The sequence below is a fragment of the Haliotis cracherodii genome, unplaced genomic scaffold, assembly GCF_022045235.1.
Source record: "Haliotis cracherodii isolate W230 unplaced genomic scaffold, xgHalCrac1.p SCAF_2, whole genome shotgun sequence".
NCBI lineage: Eukaryota > Metazoa > Mollusca > Gastropoda > Lepetellida > Haliotidae > Haliotis > Haliotis cracherodii.
In genome coordinates, this window is record NW_027266275.1 from 11,391,809 (window position 1) to 11,414,156 (window position 22,348).

Consider the following 22,348-nt stretch of genomic DNA (forward strand, 5'->3'; position numbering starts at 1 on the left):
ACGGTATACTTCATTCAGTGATGCTCTGATGTAGACTCCCGTTGTATGCATTAGTTGATACAAGCCGGTCATAAACCCACTTTAAAATACATTCAGACGGTCTGCAATTATAGTTACATCAGTATGTATCTTCCACAATAAACACAACACACATACTGTTTTAAGAAGCAGACTGAAACTCTAAAAAGTAGGTAAAATCTTCTAGGCGAGCGTTGGTGTTGAAAGCCTGATAACTCATTCGGTAAGTGATACTCTGAAGAAGTCACAAATGCCTTATATGACCATAAAGCGTTATGTAATGTCTAAAGCGTCATATAATTTGACGTTGCTGGTGACCTACAAAATATACAGCAATAGCGGTGATGTTGTATCAGCACATCTACACATCTGCTACAGGCTCTCTCCTTCCAACCTGACACGCTAGAGACTAAAAATAGAACCCACTAATGAACAAGATAATTCTAATGTTGACCTTCACATTTGCTTACACGTAAACGTCCTCAACGCCAATACGTTTCTGCCTAACCGGAAATGAATGGAAACTTTCGACGAAACGGTAATAAAGCCACGTGGGTCTTTTACGGCAATGTGTAATTTTGTTTCTCGGAAGTAGATCTTGTGTTATCTAATCATGTCAGCGCAGTGAAAGCCCGACGTCGGCTGATTGTAAAGCAATGCTTACAGCGAATATTGATAGGCCAATTAGAACATTTCCACGTTTAAAAGTTTAGTTTATAGCTCTTATAATGCGTGATGTGCCGTTGATTCATCTTAGTCTGACGCACCCTGTGACCTTAGAGGAGGGGAAGTGACCGATTTGGGATCGAGCTAGCCTTGCTCCAAATCTGTACTGAAAGATAAGCCTATGGATGTGTGGTAATTTTATCATCATAATAGGCAAGTCCAGATGAGCGGCCAGTCTCCAAAAGGGACCACTTGTTCGTGTTATTTATGTAATCGGGAAATACTGATTTATACTAATAACTATTTCCTTAGAGACTTGTGCAAGTCTAGGGTCGAGCATGTATGTAGCCTGAAGTAAGGGTTGATAGACACGCCAAAAACAGTTACTCAAGGAGCAGTGACATATGACTTATTCATCAAACTGATACCGTCTCAAGTATTGACATTGGTTGTACGTATGAAACATGACATCGTCAAATGTTAATCAATCTCAGTAACTGTCATATACGTCCATAGTACGTCAAACGATGACAAAGGTATTTCCCAAATGAATTCGGATGTATAATATTAGTTGCTTGTTAGTATACGTAATATCATTTCAGGCCTTCTCCAGAACAGATTTAGATGGCGATCTTGATCAGGTAATCATGGCCATTGTTGAGTGCAAAAAGTACTTGGTTAGATTGTCACCAACTCTTGCCAACATGTTGTGCACACGATCAACCACAGCCCCAGATTGCCGTGATATGTGTGACGGTGATATCACCGTTAACACCCGTCAATTCACCCGATCCCGTAAGTCGTCTCCTACGACAAGCATAGTCGCCTCTTCTTGACCTATTGTAACCCGGATCTTCACGGATCCTATGACGTATTGTGGAATAGGGACCAGGTGTTATGATTTGAAAAAAAACTCATAGCAGGGGTCACTGTCGAAAGCCTTACCAAAACAAATGTGTTGTAGCAAACAATGTCTTGAATCAGTCACCGCAAATGTTTCGATTCTACAGCAGTCCCAGGCCCCCACCCAAGACCATTAACTCGCTGGTCTCTCAGCGGAAAAATGTATGTCAACGTGACAAACATTAAGCCAATAAACTCTCTCTGACACTACCATCTACCCCAAAGCAGCATTAATAGTTCAATTCAAATCTGTAGCTTTAACAAGCAATTGAAATTCACTTCATTCGATGCAGAGCCATAACACCTAGATAAACATATTCCAAAAGAGATACGTATATACTTAGTAAATAACATAAACCATAATTCACTTTCGTTGAGAACATGAGCGGTATTTCCGGCTGTCTTTAATCTCGCCTGGGATAACTGTCAACAGTTACAAGGAAACTACATGTCTGCTTATCGCATTGACTTAACATGTCCTCACATACCCAGCTTAATAAATCTCTGTTTCCTTTCATTTGTATTCCTCCAGTTTGTATCATATTACAAGTCAAGGGTATCGAATTCGCATTTGCATTGTGAATTTCTACGTTTATCAGGTCTATAACATAAAGCCATTGAGGAGAATTGTAAGAGACTCTCATTTGATACGTAGTCATGTCACAAGGTGCAATGCGGTCTCATAATGTTGGGAATCGTATGATCCATTATAAGTAGAGGTGTAATAAGTGCCATGTGCCATGTGTGAACAGAGGCATTGTCTCCGTGTATTTAGGATAATCATTAACTGATATGATACACTGCCAGGCAAAGAATAATATACACCCATGTTTGATGGTGGGTAAAACTGAAACAAACAAGAAAGGGTAATTCGATGGTGATATATTAAATACGGGTTAATTAAATGTGATTTGGACCTTACGTTTGCCGTGTTTTCAGCCTAGTAACGTTTTTACAAAAGGTGTAATTCTATTGAAACATTAATTTTTCAAGTGCATACTTTCTTTGGCCTGGCAGTTTCTTAACATACATAACAAAAGTGGAGAAATTCAGTAAACAATATGGTATTAGACTGACCTCATTCAAACTTGCCAATTTGCCATTGCCTTATCCTCGTTAAACCTCTAGATTACCACAGCTCTCGTATACAATTCGTGGCAGTGTTTGGTTATGAACTAGCTCATATCTTTATTTATATGGATACAATGTGTGAAGCCCATTCCTGGTGTCCCCCGCCGTGATATTGCTGGAATATTGCTAAAAGCGGCGTAAAACCATACTCACTCACTCTATATTTATAATTTTGATACATAAGTATAGTCATTAATGCATCTTCAGAATTATGATCCAGGAAAATCCTGCAAGAACCACACAAAGTACAATGATATCATAATGAGGAGTAGTTTACCCATACAGAGCCTACTGGAAAACATCATTAGCTATCTGCCTTGTACAGAAGGTTATCTTGTCTCATACTTTAGTCTACTGTTCACCACAATCCCTGACTCGCATCCCACACCACCCAGGCATAGCCGCCGAGGGACGGGTCACAATGATAATGGCCAAATATCACAGTGGAATTTACACGAGGGGAAATCACAGGCATGATAAGAAATGATAGCATGTACCGTTTTTGAAAACTGTTCTACGTGTTCAGCATCTAACTCGCGTAGCAAACCCTGACTAACGAGAGACAGGCTGGAATATGTTTACACACACTGGACCTGACCTGCAATTTTGACTCTTAGATCGAGGTATTGAATTCAGATTAGGGAAAACATTTAGATCATTTTGGTTTGTCTGATATATATTTTTACGAATAAGTCGTACATTTGGGGTAATATTAGATTAAGATTAATTATCGTATTTGGCCAATTCGACCACTTAATCAGTATATTAAAACTGGGCACAAATGTGTTAAAGACGTGCGATCAATTTTCTTTAGTTAATCCTGTGGCGATGTACCTAGTCAATCAATGACACAAAGCATGTTTTTCGATATCGTTTTATGAGAAAATCCTTCATAACATATCACATTGAAAGCGATCGCTATCAATCAATGTCTAACCAAGAGCACTATTTTCGGTATGCAAAGTGGAATATAAGTGTTTCAAAACAATGCAAATGTATCTTTCATACCTTATCAACGCGGTTTCTATAAAGCGTTTGATTCTTTCAGAAATGCACTTTGCCAAAATTACAAAATACAAAATCAATAAGCACTCATTGTCACGACACAATTCATCACACCACCTAATGGTGTCGACAGACGTCAACAATCCCCATGTGATAAACGATGACGTTTTGACACTGGGAACGAGCACACCGACCCAGTTTACCTAAACGACCGTCTTCATAGCGCCTTCCACCCTTCTACATGTCCGCTTAATAGTTGTATATTGCCCCAAGAAATACCTTGACAACTAAAGGCGATGTGTTGGGATTACCAATAACAATTCAAACGTGGTGGTCACTGTTCCAGTGTGTACACTAATAGAGTCGTGATTGGTAACTTGGAGCTCCGGTATCGGTCTGTGAATGCAATTTTCTGGTAATTAATGGTAAACGAAGGTTCCAGATGTTGAATCATTGTAGGTGGTACTTTGGCTCACAAGATAAATGAACTCAATCTGAAGACAATGGCACTTGTATGAAGTAGTTCTTTACGCATTTTCAAAAGCTTAGTTAATAAACATAACGATACATAAAGTTTCAACATTCCAAATACGTGACGGTGGTCCATAAATAATCGAGTCTGGACCAGACAATTCAACGATTGACACCGTGACCATCGTTCTACGCAATGACATGCATCAACCAAGTCAGCGAGCCTAACCACCCTTCCCGTTCGTCGCCTCTTACCACAAGTATGGTTGTCGCATGGGTTGCTGAAGACTCAATCTCACCCGGATGTTCACGGATCAGGAAACAAGGTAATGTGTTTGGTTGTGATTTTTGTGAACAACTGGGTACGTGTGACTGGATTCTTGAATGTATTGTCACATCGGGTAAGTTGATAAACTAGCCTATCCAGTAAATGTACCTAAATAGGTACCCTTAAACGTATACACTTAGCTGCACTTAATGTCGTCTATTCGTGGCATTGTGTTTGTGGCGAGTTTAACAACGCGAGAGGGGTGGGGATATGATGCAGAAAGGAATATGCAGTGACACGTGAATTCGAGCAAGAAACAACATACAGATTTGATTAAAAGGCCAGGATGGAATAGTCTGATAGTGTAGAAGATGGTTTGTCGAGTCGTGGGGCGCTTTACATTATGTGGAGCCTGGAGGACAACGGCCATGGATGCAACGTTGACGCAAAGTGATGTCCCAATATTGCTAACCAATGCAATCGCTTCGAATGCTTATATTGTATCCAGTATTTAAGATGTTTCGCATACATTCATTATCATCCATCCAGTTGATGAAATCCTATTGTCATATGTTTGCTCCTCTAACAGGAATGTTACACTTCGAATTCCTCTATACCAGCAATCGGAGGGGTAATTCACTACACCTAAGCTAATCATGTGTCATGCATACCTTAAAAGAAATATATCCAGTGCAACCTATGCGAGTCAAGTCAATATAGTTAGCAAGTCTATATTACTTAAGTTTCTCAAAACGACGAGTCACTGGGCTCCTTTTTGTTATAGTTTATTGAGATGTGTTTTGAACAACTGTACCGTTTCTGTAAAATATTTTTATTTCAGAGACTAGATGTCAGTCTGCCAAACCAACTGTAATAGGAATTATCAGGACTTGTATGAGTGTTCCCTTGCCAGTAGACATGCAAATAGACTTATTTTGTACTTTCAAGACAAGCTTTTAGCAAGGGTGTAACAAATCTCATTCCGGCCAATATCTATCTGTGAGGGAGGCATAATTGATGAATAAATATCAGCACATAGTTCCCATTGCCACGTACAAGGGCGTGTTCATCTAAAAAGACACATCTGCCATAACAGTTGGTGGAATCGTAACTCTGGCGCAATGTGCATCTTTAATGGCCTACAATGACAAAGTACCTGTAACTGATCCTCTCGGTGTTGTAAATGTTCTGTGTTCATATCGTTTTGTGATAAAACTCAGGATCTTACGGGAAGAGTTGAGACAGTTTTATGGCATGCATGTGGAAACTGATAGTGGGTACGCATTGCTTATTGTCCACTGTACAGTAATCTCAATGAGGAAACGTTTTTTGCAAAAGATTGTAAAAGAGTATACCATTTTTCTTCATTTTGTTGCGTCGTGTTCACGTGATTGGGGTTATGAAAAATGCTCGCTTGGCAATTTTCCTATTTACAACACAAGTATTCTACTCATGTCGTTTTAGCTCAATGTGTATTAACTGTTGTAAAACATTTAACTAAATAAAGCGATAAAACCCTTTCCATATCCAAAAGAAATCTCTGCATAAAGCAACGTTTAGTTACTTCCGTCTACACGTACATGCCGCACGTATGCATCCATACCATGTCCCCAATTCATGCAAGCACGTTCGAAACGAGACAGTGTTAACAAAGGTCGCTGCCTTCAACATTTGCATAGTTATATTTATGAACGAAACACAATTCTCTTAAATGATCGCATTAAGCAGAAAACCCTTTAACCTTATTGTTAATGTACATTAGTATATCAAGTGAGCTTGTTTTTGAAATTAATATCACCTGTTAGGTCAACGAGTACACACATTGAGCAAACGTTACATTGACACATTGTACTATATCCGTCCATTAAGTATACATACATATTTGTCAGCAACAGGTAGCTCTTGAATGTACATTAGGAAACAACATGACTCCGATTTGAATTAACCAGTATTTACTATAGAAGACTTTATGTAGGATCAGACCAAGCAGGCCAACCACGTACACTGCTCCTTAACCACATAGTTTGCTTCTTGATAGCAACAATGCGATACGCTTATTAAATTGAGGAGGCGTGTTTCATCATTAAGAGCAGGATCAAGTGAAAGCGCATGACTAATCCCGAGTCAGTGGCACTATGGCCATGACACTCGTGTACACATCAACAGCTCATAAATGCCTTATTCATGCATGTGTCAGAGAACAGAGTAGGCCATAGTCGGGGGGCAGTGTAGACGTGCACAAGTCTCTAGGGCAAACAGTATTAGTTTAAATAATAATTTCTAGATTATAGCAACAATAAGAACAAGTTTTCCCTATAAGAGACTGACGTCCTTAGAACTCTCTGCTTATGCCACATTGTACTATATCTGTTTATTCAGTATATATACATATTTGTCAGCAACAGGTAGCTCTTGAATGTACATTAGGCAACGACATGACTTTGCCTATTAAAGAAAAGAACTACTGCACATTCGTGAACTTAACATTCAGTACAGGCTTGGAGCAAGGCTCGACACGACAGCTATTTTAGCCATCCAATCCCCATAAAACGAGTACTTTCAAAGCCAATAACAAATATCCAGGAACACATGTGCTCTGACTCCAAACAGGGTCTGCATGTGTTGATAGATAACATGGAATAGGATTCCATGTTCCGTACACCACATGATCATGGAGAGTTATATAGAAGTGAGGAATATGGAATAATCATACAACAAACAGCGACAGCAGTAGAAATGAACATCATGTGGACATATGAGAACCTTTCCTCAATCTGACCTAAATCCATATAACCGAGTTAACACCCAGTACAATACATGTCAAACAAAAACAAAACAAAGCCCAAACCTGTTATCTGTTTTTGACGGAAAGTACGTCCATCCCAGAACACGACAGAGGCCATTACTACAGCAATATCTGTTACTTTCAAATGCACCTTGCACTATCTGTAATTTATTTCGTGTTAGCTTGCAGTCGGTGTGCGGCAATAAAGATACAGTTTGTTTTATTGACAACACATTGCTGTATTTATATGCGTAACAGCTGGGTGTGGGTTAACATCAGTAATATTCACGTCTTGGGGTGATTTATGTTGTGGGCATTACGTTATAAATGAGTTAAGAAACACATGCTGCTATCAACATAAAACACAGCTACGATTTCAAATGAAGTTAAAATGTCTGGCATGGTGTTTTGGCGCAAGATGTTTAGAAATTATTTTTAGGAATATTACGTTAAGGGATTGGCAGTTTTATCAATTTTATCTGTCAGGACCTAGGAATTACTTATCTTTGCAAGTGCCATTAAACTTGTCTGTTGCACATGTGGAACTTGAAACGACTATAAGGATTAAGACATGAAGCGACTGCCTGGTGTTATATTATGTCATAACTTGAAGAGTATACATATCACTACTTGACTGAAAGAGACACCTTGAAACATTATATAATCTAATATATCATTTAACCTGGGTTCGTGCATACTACGTATCAGGTAATTGTATTATATATACGTAATAACATCATAAACGTACGTTGATAAAACATTAAATGACGCTCAGGATAACGTTGACTGTACAACGATTTTGTACCAAGGGGTTCATCCATGTAATGACGACACCTGATACTTGGGTAAAGGCTGAGGGTGTTTTCTTAGATCAGCTGCCTAAATAATATATGGGAACTGGTTGGTCACCATTTTGGATGAATACAAGTACGAACGCCCCTACGATTTTCTTATAATGTGCATGTAAAAAATAAAACGTCAACTCCAGCGAACGACCAGTCTTGATTATCCGAAAAAAGAGTACTTTGAGCGTAAAAGACGAAATAGCAGTGAAACATACAGGAATGGATCACTGAAAATCGGATACAAGCGGATACATGATGCACAGTAAAACCAATGGGATTAATCATTAACATTAAAATATCTTAAACTGCTAAGAATCATATGTATGCATATATATATATATATATATATATATATATATATATATATATATATATATATATATATATATCCAAGGAGGGGATACATCCCTATTTGAAGGATGTGTGTGTGTGTGTGTGTGTGTGTGTGTGTGTGTTAGTGTGTGTGTTAGTGTTAGTGTGTGTATGGTGTTTGTTAGGAGCACATCAATATATATCACTTAGCACCCCCATCCCACCCCTGTGTCCGCTCCTGGAATGATGGATACAGTGAAGGAGGTGCCATATCACTTTAAGTGACGTCTTGGATATGCCCCAATGTCAATATCAATATCGATTTCCCTTCTTTTATGAAGCAAAATGCATTCTAGGTTCCTCTTCGTGAACTATCAAGGGTCAGGACAACTAGACAAGCTGTCAATGAGTGGCCAGAGGCTATTTATCCATGTCAATTAACATCGACCTGTCTGAGATATGCTTTATTGGCAATAGCTTCAAGCAGTATAATAGCCATGAGTGCCACTCGAGTAAATTGACGTTGATTTGGGATACAAGATTTCCTATTGCATAACTGTAAGACACCTATAAGTATGTGTCAAAGACAAACACGACATGATTTATGTAACAGAGCTCTTATGGCCAAGTGATATCCATCTACCTGTTAATTGCATAACAGATCTATACTGGACAGTGGGAAGATTTCATTCAGGTTGGAAATGTAACATTATAACTATCAACTCGCGTGTGTACATTTGGTGTGAAAATAAATGTTCGTTTGAAAGACATCAAAACTACGTAATTGTGTGCTCAAGTGTGAATGCTACTTCTCTACACTGTTACATATTCGGGTGAATGTTACATCCATTCTCATCTCACCTTTTTACACTACCAAAGGTTTCTGCATGACATAACCATGATAACCGCACTCAGCAATATTCCAGCTATATGACGGTGGTCTGTAAAATAATCGAGTCTGGACCAGACAATCCAGTGATTTACATCATGAGCATCGATCCACACAATTGTGATCGATGACATGCATCATCACAATGGTAGGAATGTAAATGTGACACGCCGCTGTGTAGGATAATGTGTGACCTTCCCGTATGAACAGGTAACTAATTTCCTGGTTTCGGGAATTTCAACAGGTGCTCACAATGAACCCAGTGCTGCTTGGGCGGTGCTGCCCACACACGGGGTGAGGATATCATTGTTTGTATGTTTGTTGTTTAACGTCGCACTCAGCAATATTCCAGCTATATGACGGCGGTCTGTAAATAATCGAACCTGGACCAGACAGTCCAGTGATTGACATTATGAGCATCGATCTACGCAATTGGGATACGATAACATGCATCAACAGCGGTCTGTAAATAATCGCGTTTGGAGCAGACAATTCAGTGATTAACATCACAAGCATCGATCTACGCAACTGGGATACCATGACATGCATAAACTGCGAGCCTGACCACCTGATCCCGTTAGTCGCCTTTTACGACAAGCATAGTCGCATTTTACGGCAAGCATGGGTTGCTGAAGACCTGTTCTACCCCGGAATCTTCACGGGTCTACAACGACATGCCACAGTTCAACACCGACACACCGACACCGTCACACCGACACCGACACACAAGAAGTCGGCTCGATATACTTAACCTCACACTGACCATAACATCATGAAGCAAGGCTTCAGCAAAGTATCATAAACGTTTGAACAGACATCAGTAACCTGTTGCGCACACAGCTATGCGATATCGCAGTGCAGTTGGGCGGAGGATCGATGAACATATCACATGTATGTCATCCACCGACTACCGGTGGTTCCTCATAGTCGGCATCTATCATCTTGAAGGCTTTCCATCTATTCTTCGTTACTAACGACGTTACTCGCCAACAACCATACCGTATGATCAAAGCTTAATGCTAAAAGGAATGTATGCGAGATTCTGCCAGAGTGTTTGTCGTTATTAACGTGCACGAACCACTGATTGAATAAGCCAAGTGTATGTACTCCCTCTAACACCGTCACACAAACTATAAGGTGGGGTAGCCTGGTGGTTAAAGTGTTTGCTCGTCACGCCGAAGACGGGTTTGATTACCCACATGGGTGCAGAACTGTGAAGATTCCGGGGTAGAATAGGTCTTCAGCAACCCATGCTTGCCGTAAAATGCGACTATGCTTGTCGTAAAAGGCGACTAACGGGATCGGGTGGTCAGGGTCGCTGACTTGGTTGATAAATGTCATCGATCCCAATTGCGTGGATCGATGCTCATGATATCAATCGCTGGATTGTCTGGTCCAGACTCGATTATTTACAGACCGCCGTCATATAGCTGGAATATTGCTGAGTGTGGCGAAAACAACAAACCAACCAACCAACCAACATGGGTGCAATGAGTGAAGCCCTTCCGGTGTTCCCGCCGTGGTATTGGTAAAACCATACGCACTCATACAGTCTAAAATAACCCCACTCTTTAACAGGTACAGCTGCTACACATTCTCATCCATAAATACCCATTACGAAATAAGTGTGATAAATGCATACTACTTTGCACTTTGTCAGTGAATGCAGCACCAATGATACCATGAAAAGATACCTATCGACGAATGCTCAGACGTATATTATATTGTTTTAAAGATACAATGTAACATGTATCTGTGACGACTTAACGAACTACCCGTGCAGTAAATGTCTACAGCAACCCATGCTTGTCGTAAAGGGCGACTATGCTTGTCGTAAGAGGCGACTAACAGGATCGGGTGGTCAGGCTCGCTGACTTGGGTGATGCATGTCATGGTATCCCAATTGCGTGGATCGATGCTTAGGATGCCAATCACTGGATTGTCTGGTGCAGACTCGATTATTTACAGACTGCTGTTATATAGCTGGGAAATTGCTGAGTGCGGCGTTGAACAACAAACAAACATTACGAACTTTGAGGAGATCACAAATGTAAGCTTACCACTTATCCAATTGTTGAAAGCTTCTTAATAGCAATAGATAAACATTACTTACATACCATGCTAGATCACAACATTTACATAGGAATAATAACATAACAATTGACATTCATAGGAATAATGAATAATCTTTAATCCACTGCACGCTTCATTTATCTTGAACTATTCAGTCTCTTCATAACCTCTTCCTAACGACGAATCGCTTACAAGGCTGACAGCGTACGTCAAACCTGTGTACGTATAAATCCTTGTTTAATTTGAGAATTTGGATTTGGAAATATCAAATACAAACACAATGAAACGTGATTATAGAAATCCAAGGCGGAAAATATCCTTCCCTACGGCAACGAACATTAACCGACATACTGGTTGTCTTCAAGGGGTTGTGTCCAACAGGTATATATGTACAATGAGCCGAAATTCGATCATTACAACTCCATTTCCTTTCGCTTCTGTATTCACAATGGTAGGAATGTAAATGTGACATGCCGCTGTGTAGGCTAATGTGTGACCTTCCCGTATGAACAGGTAACTAATTTCCTGGTTTCGGGAATTTCAACAGGTGCTCACAATGAACCCAGTGCTGCTTGGACGGTGCTGCCCACACACGGGGTGAGGATATCATTGTTTGTATGTTTGTTGTTTAACGTCGCACTCAGCAATATTCCAGCTATATGACGGTGGTCTGTAAACAATCGAGTCTGGACCAGACAATTCAGTGGTTGGCATTATGAGCATCGATCTACGCAATTGGGATACGATAACATGCATCAACAGCGGTCTGAAAATAATCGAGTCTGGAGCAGACAATCCAGTGATTGACATCACAAGCATCGATCTACGCAGTGGGGATACCATGACATGCATAAACCAAGTCAGCGAGCCTGACCACCCGATCCCGTTAGTCGCCTCTTACGACAAACAGTCGCATTTTACGGCAAGCATGGGTTGCTGAAGACCTATTCTAACCCGGACCTTCAGGGGTCCCTGTGCGTTTCAACCTGTACGCTATCCGACACCCCTCCACCCCACCAAGGAAATACACACACCACCCTAACAATACTACATCCGCCATTCTCAAGAATACTGTAACAGTTCATGAACTCGAATCTATGGAAATATACCTTTATTCTAAATAAAAAAAAGTGAGTGGTTTTTTTTATGTTCGATGCCATTTCGAACAGTAGTTCAGTTACTTCAGCTTGCTTTGGAGAATTCCTAACGTAATGCTGGTCGCTACATAAGGAAACCAACGAGGGAAACAACAAACTAACATGATCAGGGCGAACTGGGATTCGAACCCACAATATTAGGTTTTATGCACGATAAGGGACGCCACTCTGTGGCGCGGTCGACGACTGGATCAACCGTACCCCTTCATAATAGTAATCAAATTCGTACTTGATATATAAAACAATTAAACAAGCTTTTTATTTACGAGTTAAACAAGCCTTTTATTTAAACAAGATGATTATTCTCTCGCGTTCACGTTCTGAATGCCATCGAGCTATCAAGATTTTCCCCCGCGCGTTACATCAACATTACATGATACCATTCATATGTGTACGTATTCTCTGGCATACGTCAGTATCGAAAGAAATGCAAGCAATTACAAACATACATACATCGCTTAGGTGCAGAGTCGAGACATCAGATAGAGCTTTATAGTGTTCTATATCTAGACAAGTATCGTCAATCTCTAATATCATAATCCAATTCATTTGTCACGCGTATAGCAAACTAAATGTCGACACTCTTGACGAAAGGTTTGAAATTGGACTATGCCACTAGACTACTAGCCACGGGCTAACAGGAGCAAATCATAAGAGACACATCCTATCACGTAGACAATCCCTTTTCTAATTCAACAAACTACCAATTATCAACATGGTCACTGCTTGCTGGAAAATAATATAATATTGATTATACACGCAGTCTAAGCACACCTAGGACCTGAAAGTAAGCACATCTATCTACACTATATTTAAGGTTTGTGATAAAGAGAACTATATAATATCAAGTTTGCACATATCTACTGTTGACTTATTGATAGAGAATATCACACTTGTCCACTTGTTTATCTCTCTGATTAAACATTCCCAACATTTCGGAGACGACAGGGGACACTGTCGAGTGAGATATCGGAATGACGGGGTTCTCTAGGGCGTTGCAAGGGAGGTGACAAAATACTTGTTCTGACAATCCATAGGACCCCCTGGTGCCTGTCGGAGATAGGCTGCTAGTATGTCAATACAGGTCCGTTGGAATCTGCAGCTTTCTTGGAACTGCCTGTTGCTTCATGACATAGCATAAATTTCCGTTTATAACAAAATAACCTGTGTTTCTTTAGACAATATTATATAAAACGATCATGCAAGAGAACGACCAGTCTGGGTTATCCACCGAAACATCTTCCACTTGGCGCAAAGGGCAAAATAGCTGTGAAAATTATATGAATGGACCACTGAAAATCAGTGATGACACCAGGTGTTCGCGAAAAGGGTAAGCATGGCCTGTCGGTAGCACCTGCCATTCACATAATTTGCATAAATAAGGAAGCATTTATTGCAATCCTTTATTCCCTGACACTTGATCTCAAGCAATACAACTGCAATTACACTTTCCTATACTCGCCACCCATATCGACACAGATGGCAAGATTAAGAGGCTAAAGCTGTTGAACATATTTCCGATTTCGAATAGACTTATAGGGTAGCCAATTATTTACACCTCAGATATCAGACAATTGACTAATCTGAGATAGGTCTGATGTTCAGCAACGTCAGATCAATATACCACAGAGACACAGTACGGCGATGATAAGGAAAGGAATACTTCTTTAGGGATAAGATCCAGTCATCCGTTAAAACAAACATTGCACTCAAAACTGAAACTAAAACGAATTTTCGCTAAATAGTAACACGGTTATTAGTCTCTGGTAGGCCCAAGGCGATATATATTTTTATTGTGATATGATGTCTGCTTTAACTATCTTCCCTAGGCAAGGGAGTTAACTGACCATAAAAGGTCCAGTTTCCCCACTTGCCGAACTAGGTTGGAATTATGGAGTTATATTTTGGACTGGACTAACGAGTCTATACATAGTCCAATCAAAGTCGCGTAACGAAATCAACATCCGTTTGATAAACAACATGGCGACTGTCGGATTGTAGGATTTGCAGAGCACGTGCACCAAGTTCGGCAAGGTTGGAAACTGGACTCTTACAATCAGTTAACTCCCTTGCCCCGGGAAGATGAGTTTAGCATGTATACAGCGCTGATCAGGAAGGTTAGAAGAAAATAATCTTTATGCAAACGACATTTCAACCCCGGAGCTGGCTTGACATATCCTGTCTGTCACATAGGTTTTTGACGTGTAAGCGAGCGCAAGCTTGAATGACGCGTAATTCTATTTTATATCCAGATTTTCTTTTCCAGCAAGCACAAATTCAGGTCAGGCTTCATACGACATATCACAAGATGTATGGATAACCCGCTATCGGCGATAATGTTTTGATTGATCGCAGCATTAAATTAGAATCAGTAATCAAATCATATTAACAAGGTTGAAAGCGTAGAATATCGCGTGCAGGATGTTATTATGAAGGTGAACATCTGCAATACCTAATAGTGCGCTTTTCATTTCAACGTGTTATTGTAATTCATCATTATGCATGAAAGTCTTCAAACTATCAGCAGTATTTGTACGACAATTTAACTCGGTGCTCTAAACACAATTTGGAAAGGCGTGCGTGCGTGCGTACGTACTTACGTACATACATACTTACATACACACACGCGCACACACACATACGCACATACATACTTACATACATACACACACACATACAAACATACGTACATACATACATACATACATACATACATACATACATACATACATACATACATACATAAGATAACGGAGGTATATAGATAAACAAGTTAATTGTCTCATTGCATCATATATGTCATTGTACATTCGCCGGTTGCTATGTACCACTGCATATTCCGGAGACATATGGTTTCAATAACTGCTATCGTTTAGCTTTCTAGGTAATCTCTCCCTGACGGTATCGGCAGCGTGTATACATTTCAGGCAGAAATATGTTGACAGAATGAGATTGAGATTGCCTTCACGTACAGAGAGGACTTAATAGATGCTGGAGAGAGAACATCTAAGGCAGAGAAAGACAACACGCGTACGAGTACCGCCCTGATTTTGTGAGCAAGAGGGATTACGTGTATATTAGCCTGGCAATGTAGAATTAACCTCAGCTGGTTTGGATGAGTGGCAAGCCGTTAATGTGACTTGTGATCGCTGATCATGGTGCTGAGAGTCTTGATGGGATTCTCAAAATGGAGGAGTGAGAAGATAATGACAACAAGAAGCAGGGCGTTAGATTTACAGTTTCCTTGCGTGATGCATTGTGTTTAGGATGCATATATAGCTTACTACGAACGTGTGATTTAAAATCACATATTGCGTACCTATTGCTCGTGATGTGGAAACTGGCATACAACTGACATGGCAAAGGAGGTAGAAGTTATGTGGTACTGGTGTCAAACTGGGGTGGAATGAACATGATATTGATGTAATAACGGATGCTACCGACATGGTTCTGATACAAGACCAGGGTGTTAAGTAATGGTATTGGCATATTACTGATGTGGTTCCGGAATGGTACTGAGTGAGTACTTTGTGGAATAAACATGTTACTAACGTAGTACAAAAATTGTAAAAACAAAGTACTGGTGTCGTGCTGAGATGGTATAGACATATACATGGTACTGTGAACGTACTGACAGTTCATACGTGTGGTATGGACATCGTACTGTCATTGTACTTTGGTAGTACAGACAGGGAACTGAGATGTAGTACATACAAAGTACTCACTGGTACCGACCTGGTAGTGGTACCGACATCTTACCGAGGGGCACGGACATGATATCGACATGGTATGAAGTAGTTCTGATATTGGATTGTTGTGATACTGAATTTGGTACTGACATGGTTCTGAGGTGATGGAGTGAGTGAGTAAGTGATGTTACGCCGTTCTAGCAATATTTCAGCAATATTTTGGAAGACACCAGAAATTGGCTTCACTCATTGTACAAATGTAAGGAATCGAAACCGAGACTTCAGCGTGACGAGCGAACACTGTAACCACTAGGCTATTCCATCGCCCTATATTGTAATGATAAGTTTGGGACATAGTAGTAGTCACATTGGTGTTTGTGCGTATGGGAAAGATTATTCTGTCTTTGAGTTATTCAGAATGCGGATACAGCGTCAAAGTTCAACTGAGACCTTAAAGAAGATGTAAAGGGTGTATAACCTGACACAGTTGTCTCTGGTATAGTGTTAACATATCCCCATTAACGAAAACACAATGAGAAAACTATTCAAAATGGAATAACCAGTTACCTGAACAAAATACGCACATCTCACATCATACGGTTAATTATCTCATAATACCTTGATCACTGCATCTCAACTGCATATATGAAAGAAGCATACCGATCAGTTAGCTCAAAGTTAAAAACCCGTTCCCATCGATGTAGACATAACGAGATAACAATATTCTGTCATAAAATAGATCACACCTCAAAAGACATGAGCTCGCTCTTACTAAAGCCTGACATACAAACTATTCACGTTCCTTTAGTATACAGTTATAAAGTTTAACATAAATAAACAAACGATACGTCCTTGATAGCCTAGGAGAGACAAACGACCCTATACATGTAAAATGTGACAATAAAAGTCAAGCAAGTGAATCGAGTAAAAATTGTTTCTCTGATGCTATCAGTTACACCTTCAAGGAAAGGTAAGCTACTAGACGCTATCTATTACAGTCAGTAAACACCCTGAATATACAGGTGTTTCATCAGATCCGCTGCGTCACGCTCAGTGGTGGGGAATGAGGGTACATCGAACCGACCATGTACTTGATCAAAGGGTTACCTGTTGACAACCTAGACATAATTTGAGGAGACAATTAGTATTCTCCGTCTGTTGACATTTTCGTCCTCCAGAACTTGACACGATTCGCGACTAAGCGAGACAAATGTGGAGGCTGGAGGCTGTAATAGTTGGTGGTAATTGTGAAGGCTTATTTGTCGTGATGGATGAAACCCGAACTTTATTGCTATTTACAATCTACTCAAGTGTACAAACTATATCGCCAAGGAAACATTAAATGTGAAAAATAACTACAGATCCTTGCGAGTAGAAACTACAGCATGATTCCCAACTCTCTGGTCTATTGTTCGTATGGTAACTGACCACGTCTTAAAACAGGGTGATACTTAATAGGTAACAAAGACACACGTAAATTCATTAGCTTGTGCATGGACAACAAATCAAAGTTTAAACGCCGACATTCACAAACTATGTACGGTAAATAATAATGGAAAATGTAATATATCCATAATGACTTTCTCTTAAATTTCTTTTCAATCAAAGTCATAAATCATCTTCAACCACGGCAAATATATTTGCTGTCGCATACTGAAATCGATTTGAAATTTACAGCTTCGTAATTAATTCAATTTCGGTGTAGGATTTACTTATCAACAAACGCACATAAGGGGCCCTGGGAAGTAACGGCATGCATGTCTCCGGTGTACTACTCTCACTGGACTGATAAGATTTCAGACATATGGATGTAGGCGTATTGCCCCAATTTGTCTTGCAATCTTATCGTTATGGAAGTATATCACTGTTATGTACTGTACGTTTCTGAAAATGTATACTTACCTATGGAATATAAATGCCACGATTATTTACAAGAATAGCCACCAGTTTTCCTCGAAATGGCTTTTTTCGATTTCTTAGTTAAACTTCGGTTCATGATAGCATTACTTTCGAAGGTGACTTTCAAATATGTTAGCATGTGTCCATAGGTTGTAGGGTTACCAGACAAGGTGTCACCAGGTATGTACGTCTATATAGACATCTATGCTAAGTGGCAACCTATATTGCACGAACTACATCTAAGAGAACATATATCCTATACAAATGTCTAGGGTTTAAAAGTCAACATAGCCGAGAAGAATATCCACGCAAACACACCAAATCTACCGCTATACTTATGTCTTTGTTAAAAGGCTCGACGACGTATCACATTAAACAACAAATCAATTGTAACAGTGTGTACAATACGTATAATACTAACGTTTACTTATGCAAGGGTCATTGCCTACAATCACCGTTAATCCGAATGGTTTCACGTTTGTTAACGGTCAGACGTTCAAGGCCATTGCAAAGTGCACGATTTGAGGACGTGCTTATTTCTCTCTCTGAAATGTCTCGTGAAAGTTATAAAAATAATCTGGTTGTCATATCATGAGTTGGTTTGTTGGTCAACTGTAGTGTCAGCTTAGTGTCGGCATGAAAGCACTGTGGCTCCACTCGTGTACGACAACGCCGTTCCCTTTACCCCCAGGCACCGAGAAAACACCTGTCATAATTGCACGACGAACGCGATAACAAATATAGGGTAATCTCAACATGACAATTTTAGTTTCAAAATGTCGATGTTTTATGTACTTTGAACATGGATACAATTTCAAATATGGGTTAAGCTTCTCACATAGTTGAAGCAAAAACAAACGTGAAACGTCACAGTCCCGCTATACGGCGTCATGCATAACCGCCGATATAACGCCCAGCATAAATCCACGTAACCATGTCAAAATGAAAGGTGCGTATGCCAGAGAAAAAGTGATGAAGCATTTCCGCAAACAGTCATCATGTTCAGCAAAGCGGAAAGACAGGTCAAGCGAAACGCACAGGTAACTCGAGTGATCCCCCGATCCTGGGGGTACCCTACAGGCTCCTATAATTCTCCTGAAGGTTATCTGGACAGTGGTCACATTAGCTTCTCCTTAATTATACCCCCAAGGTTGGGATGTATTCGAAACTTTAAGTTTGTTATGTAATACATTTGGAAGCGTATACATTACGGTAGGGAATTAATGTCCATGTTCATTTGAAGATATGACAGGCAATAATTATGTAAACAGGACTATGTATACTTTACAGTTACCTGTATGTGCCATGTAATGGGACACAATATATATATATATATATATATATATATATATATATATATATATATATATATATATATATATATATAATAATAATGCTGATGTGACATTAAATTGTAACTCATTGAAATCAGTATAAGCGACACAGCCATTATCATATAATCATAACACATATCTGCTCACGTAATGCATATAAGAGAGTGACTCTACATTGCCAACTTGAATGGTAAAGTAGACAAAAGCGGATTTTCCGGTGCGGCGTGTCCTGTTAGGTGATATGCTGTAAGTAGGTAGCGACACTTAAATAATTTAAACAGGAGATTAATATAATGTGATGAAATATACTTGTGGACATACTAACTATTTGAAATAGGACCAGCAAATAGTCGGATAAAAGTCATAAATGCCAATATCTATTTAAACTATTTTGAAAGTGATAAAAGACGATACGGTTTGTGATTGACAGGTCATTGATTTCAGCACGACTACCGAGTAGGTCTACTTCCGTGTTGGGCCCGTGTTGGCGCAACCAACTAAATCACAACACAAACGTATTCAATCTTGAAGAAATATGATATTTCGACATATGTTGCCATACGTTTATAATTTCACGAATCAGACATATCACACATTATAAAATCAAGATTATACATTTGCCTGGAATGCTTCATTTCATGACCAAAATGCATAAAGAGACTCGCGTTTGAAATGTACATTTGCACATAACCCCTTATAGCCTGTGGAGACGCATAGAGTGACCCATATTTAATGAAACACATTTGAAATGTGCGAGATGTCACTCGCTCGCTCAGCGGTGTTGTTCCTGCACAAGGTCACTGTATACATTACATACATAATGAGTAATTGTGGCACCTAGACGCTACACGAGGAAATTGGAATTCACCAACCTGGTCCGAAAATAACAATTGTTTACCAGAGTATATACAATGTGTAGTGATGTTTATGTTTACGAAAGGCAGGGATCGAGAGGCCACGTTGTTCGCCAGTCGGCTCTTATTGAAAAGGTACATTTGTCGTACCTCCGACGTAATATTCTACACATCGTAAGTAGATTCAAATCTAACCAAGAGAAAAAAAATCATTGTCAAATGTCAAATACATGGTGTACAATCGAGTAAGAATGGCTACATAATATGCTTAATCGTCCGAATGATCATTCACGGTTAACTAACGATAGTAGGTACGAAGAACATTTAGCCTATAAACAATACGGCGTTTGACAAGTGAAATGCATTTAGACTATGTTTTGAAAACAATACGTCTCCTTGAAGTCGAACAAACCACGTGTGCACCCAATCTATGTTAGGATCGACTAAAGTTACTTTATTTATATAATCGTTTGTCAAGTAGAGACGTTTGAGACATTTCAGATACCCACTCATCATTGTTCAGAAGTAATATAAACTTACATGTGCAAAACAATATCCCTCTCATAGCGAATTGTTTATGGAAAATAGGGCTTATTCTGCCGAGATGTGTAAGCACTGCGTCAAGTCGTACTACAGCCCGAGGCAGTGTGGTCGCTTCAGTGATAGCTCCTATGATAAATTACCCAGTGATAGCGTTGGTTGCGTGATAACACCTCCAGGAAAAAAGACTTATGAACTTTCCATACATGTTGTACATACACCGTGGTATTAGATTCAGGGATTTTCCACTGACAACGAAATCTGGGTGAACGTTAGTGCCGTTATGGTACAGGTGTCTTTGAGAGCACATGTTTACAAATACTGATCAATACTTCCGTATGTATGAGTATAAGGTGGACTATGCGGTCACAGCTGTCAACAAGCACAGACGACATTGACACCGGTTTCTCAAAAATAAACATGTGTCTATTACAATGCATGTGTTGTTTATCGTCATGTATGTAAACAAACATCAACATCGATGTCACTAGCAATAAGTGTACATGTCAACATTGGCAATATCATAAATCTTGCATGTCAATATCAGGTTAATAACATGTCGATAGCAATCAGAAACATCTGTCCATAACAATACCAGCATTTACACCACACCACATCCGTTGTTTATATCACTCACCTGTTTGTCTTTGAATGCTTCTTGAAGGATTGTTTGGCTAAGTCTTGGATAGATCGCAGAGCCTGAGGTTCAGCACTAATACCCTGGGCTCTCTGTTTTCGTGGACCCCCAATTATTGATGTCTGGGGTAATATTGACTGAAATTTGTCTAATTTGCTCCTCAAGGACTGTATCTTGTCCTCTTTATCCTCCACCAGCCTTTGCAACTCTCGGATCTTGTCATCTTTTAATCGAAGTAAATTCTCGAGTTCCTGTATACTTCCCATACTGTCGGTGAAAGTTGACGTGGGTACCCACACAAACGCTCTCTCCTTAAACAAATAACCCTTGACACCGCTATAATTCCAGCATGGTCTTCCGCTGGCTTCTCAAAGCCCGGTTTACGAAATGTATACACTCCAACACACTCCTTCGTAGACTGAACGCTGGAGTATAGTGCGGTTTAACAGATGGGCTAAATCTCGTCTGCTTAGTACAAGCCGCTATTCAGTCACATGACCTGAGCGTGGCTCTCCAAAGGGAGGTAACTCCCGATAAGACTGCCATAGCTCTCGACAGATTGGAGTTGACGGGTGTTATTCGTACAGGTTCTCTTGTTGAGATACAGCAGTCACTGTGGTTTTTCCACCCTTTTTTTGAAGGCAGTGGGAAGGATATGTGTTCATACACCCTCGCCGCCTGGGTGGTTGTCGTGAGAAGTGTCACCAGCTGGTTAAATGAATCGAATATAATTTCAATGCAACTATGTTATTGTTGAAAGCTATCACAAAGCAACTGTGTTGCGTGGACATGTACACGTCATATTGACACAGTTATCCTAAGTTTCAATCGAGGCGTCTCATACTGCGTTGAATGAGTCGCAAGTTAAAGGA

General features: G+C 39.8%; 1 protein-coding gene across 1 annotated transcript in view; it reads right to left on the reverse strand.

The window, feature by feature from the left end:
- The window catches only part of LOC139469769 (cGMP-dependent protein kinase 1-like), a 120,447-nt gene extending 98,477 nt beyond the window's left edge, over positions 1–21,970 (reverse strand). Inside the window, exon 1 of the mRNA XM_071252052.1 lies at positions 21,477–21,970. Within this exon, the coding sequence (XP_071108153.1) occupies positions 21,477–21,742 (266 nt within the window). The 5' untranslated portion in view covers positions 21,743–21,970. The remainder of the gene's footprint in view (positions 1–21,476) is intronic.
- Positions 21,971–22,348: the final 378 nt, after the last annotated feature.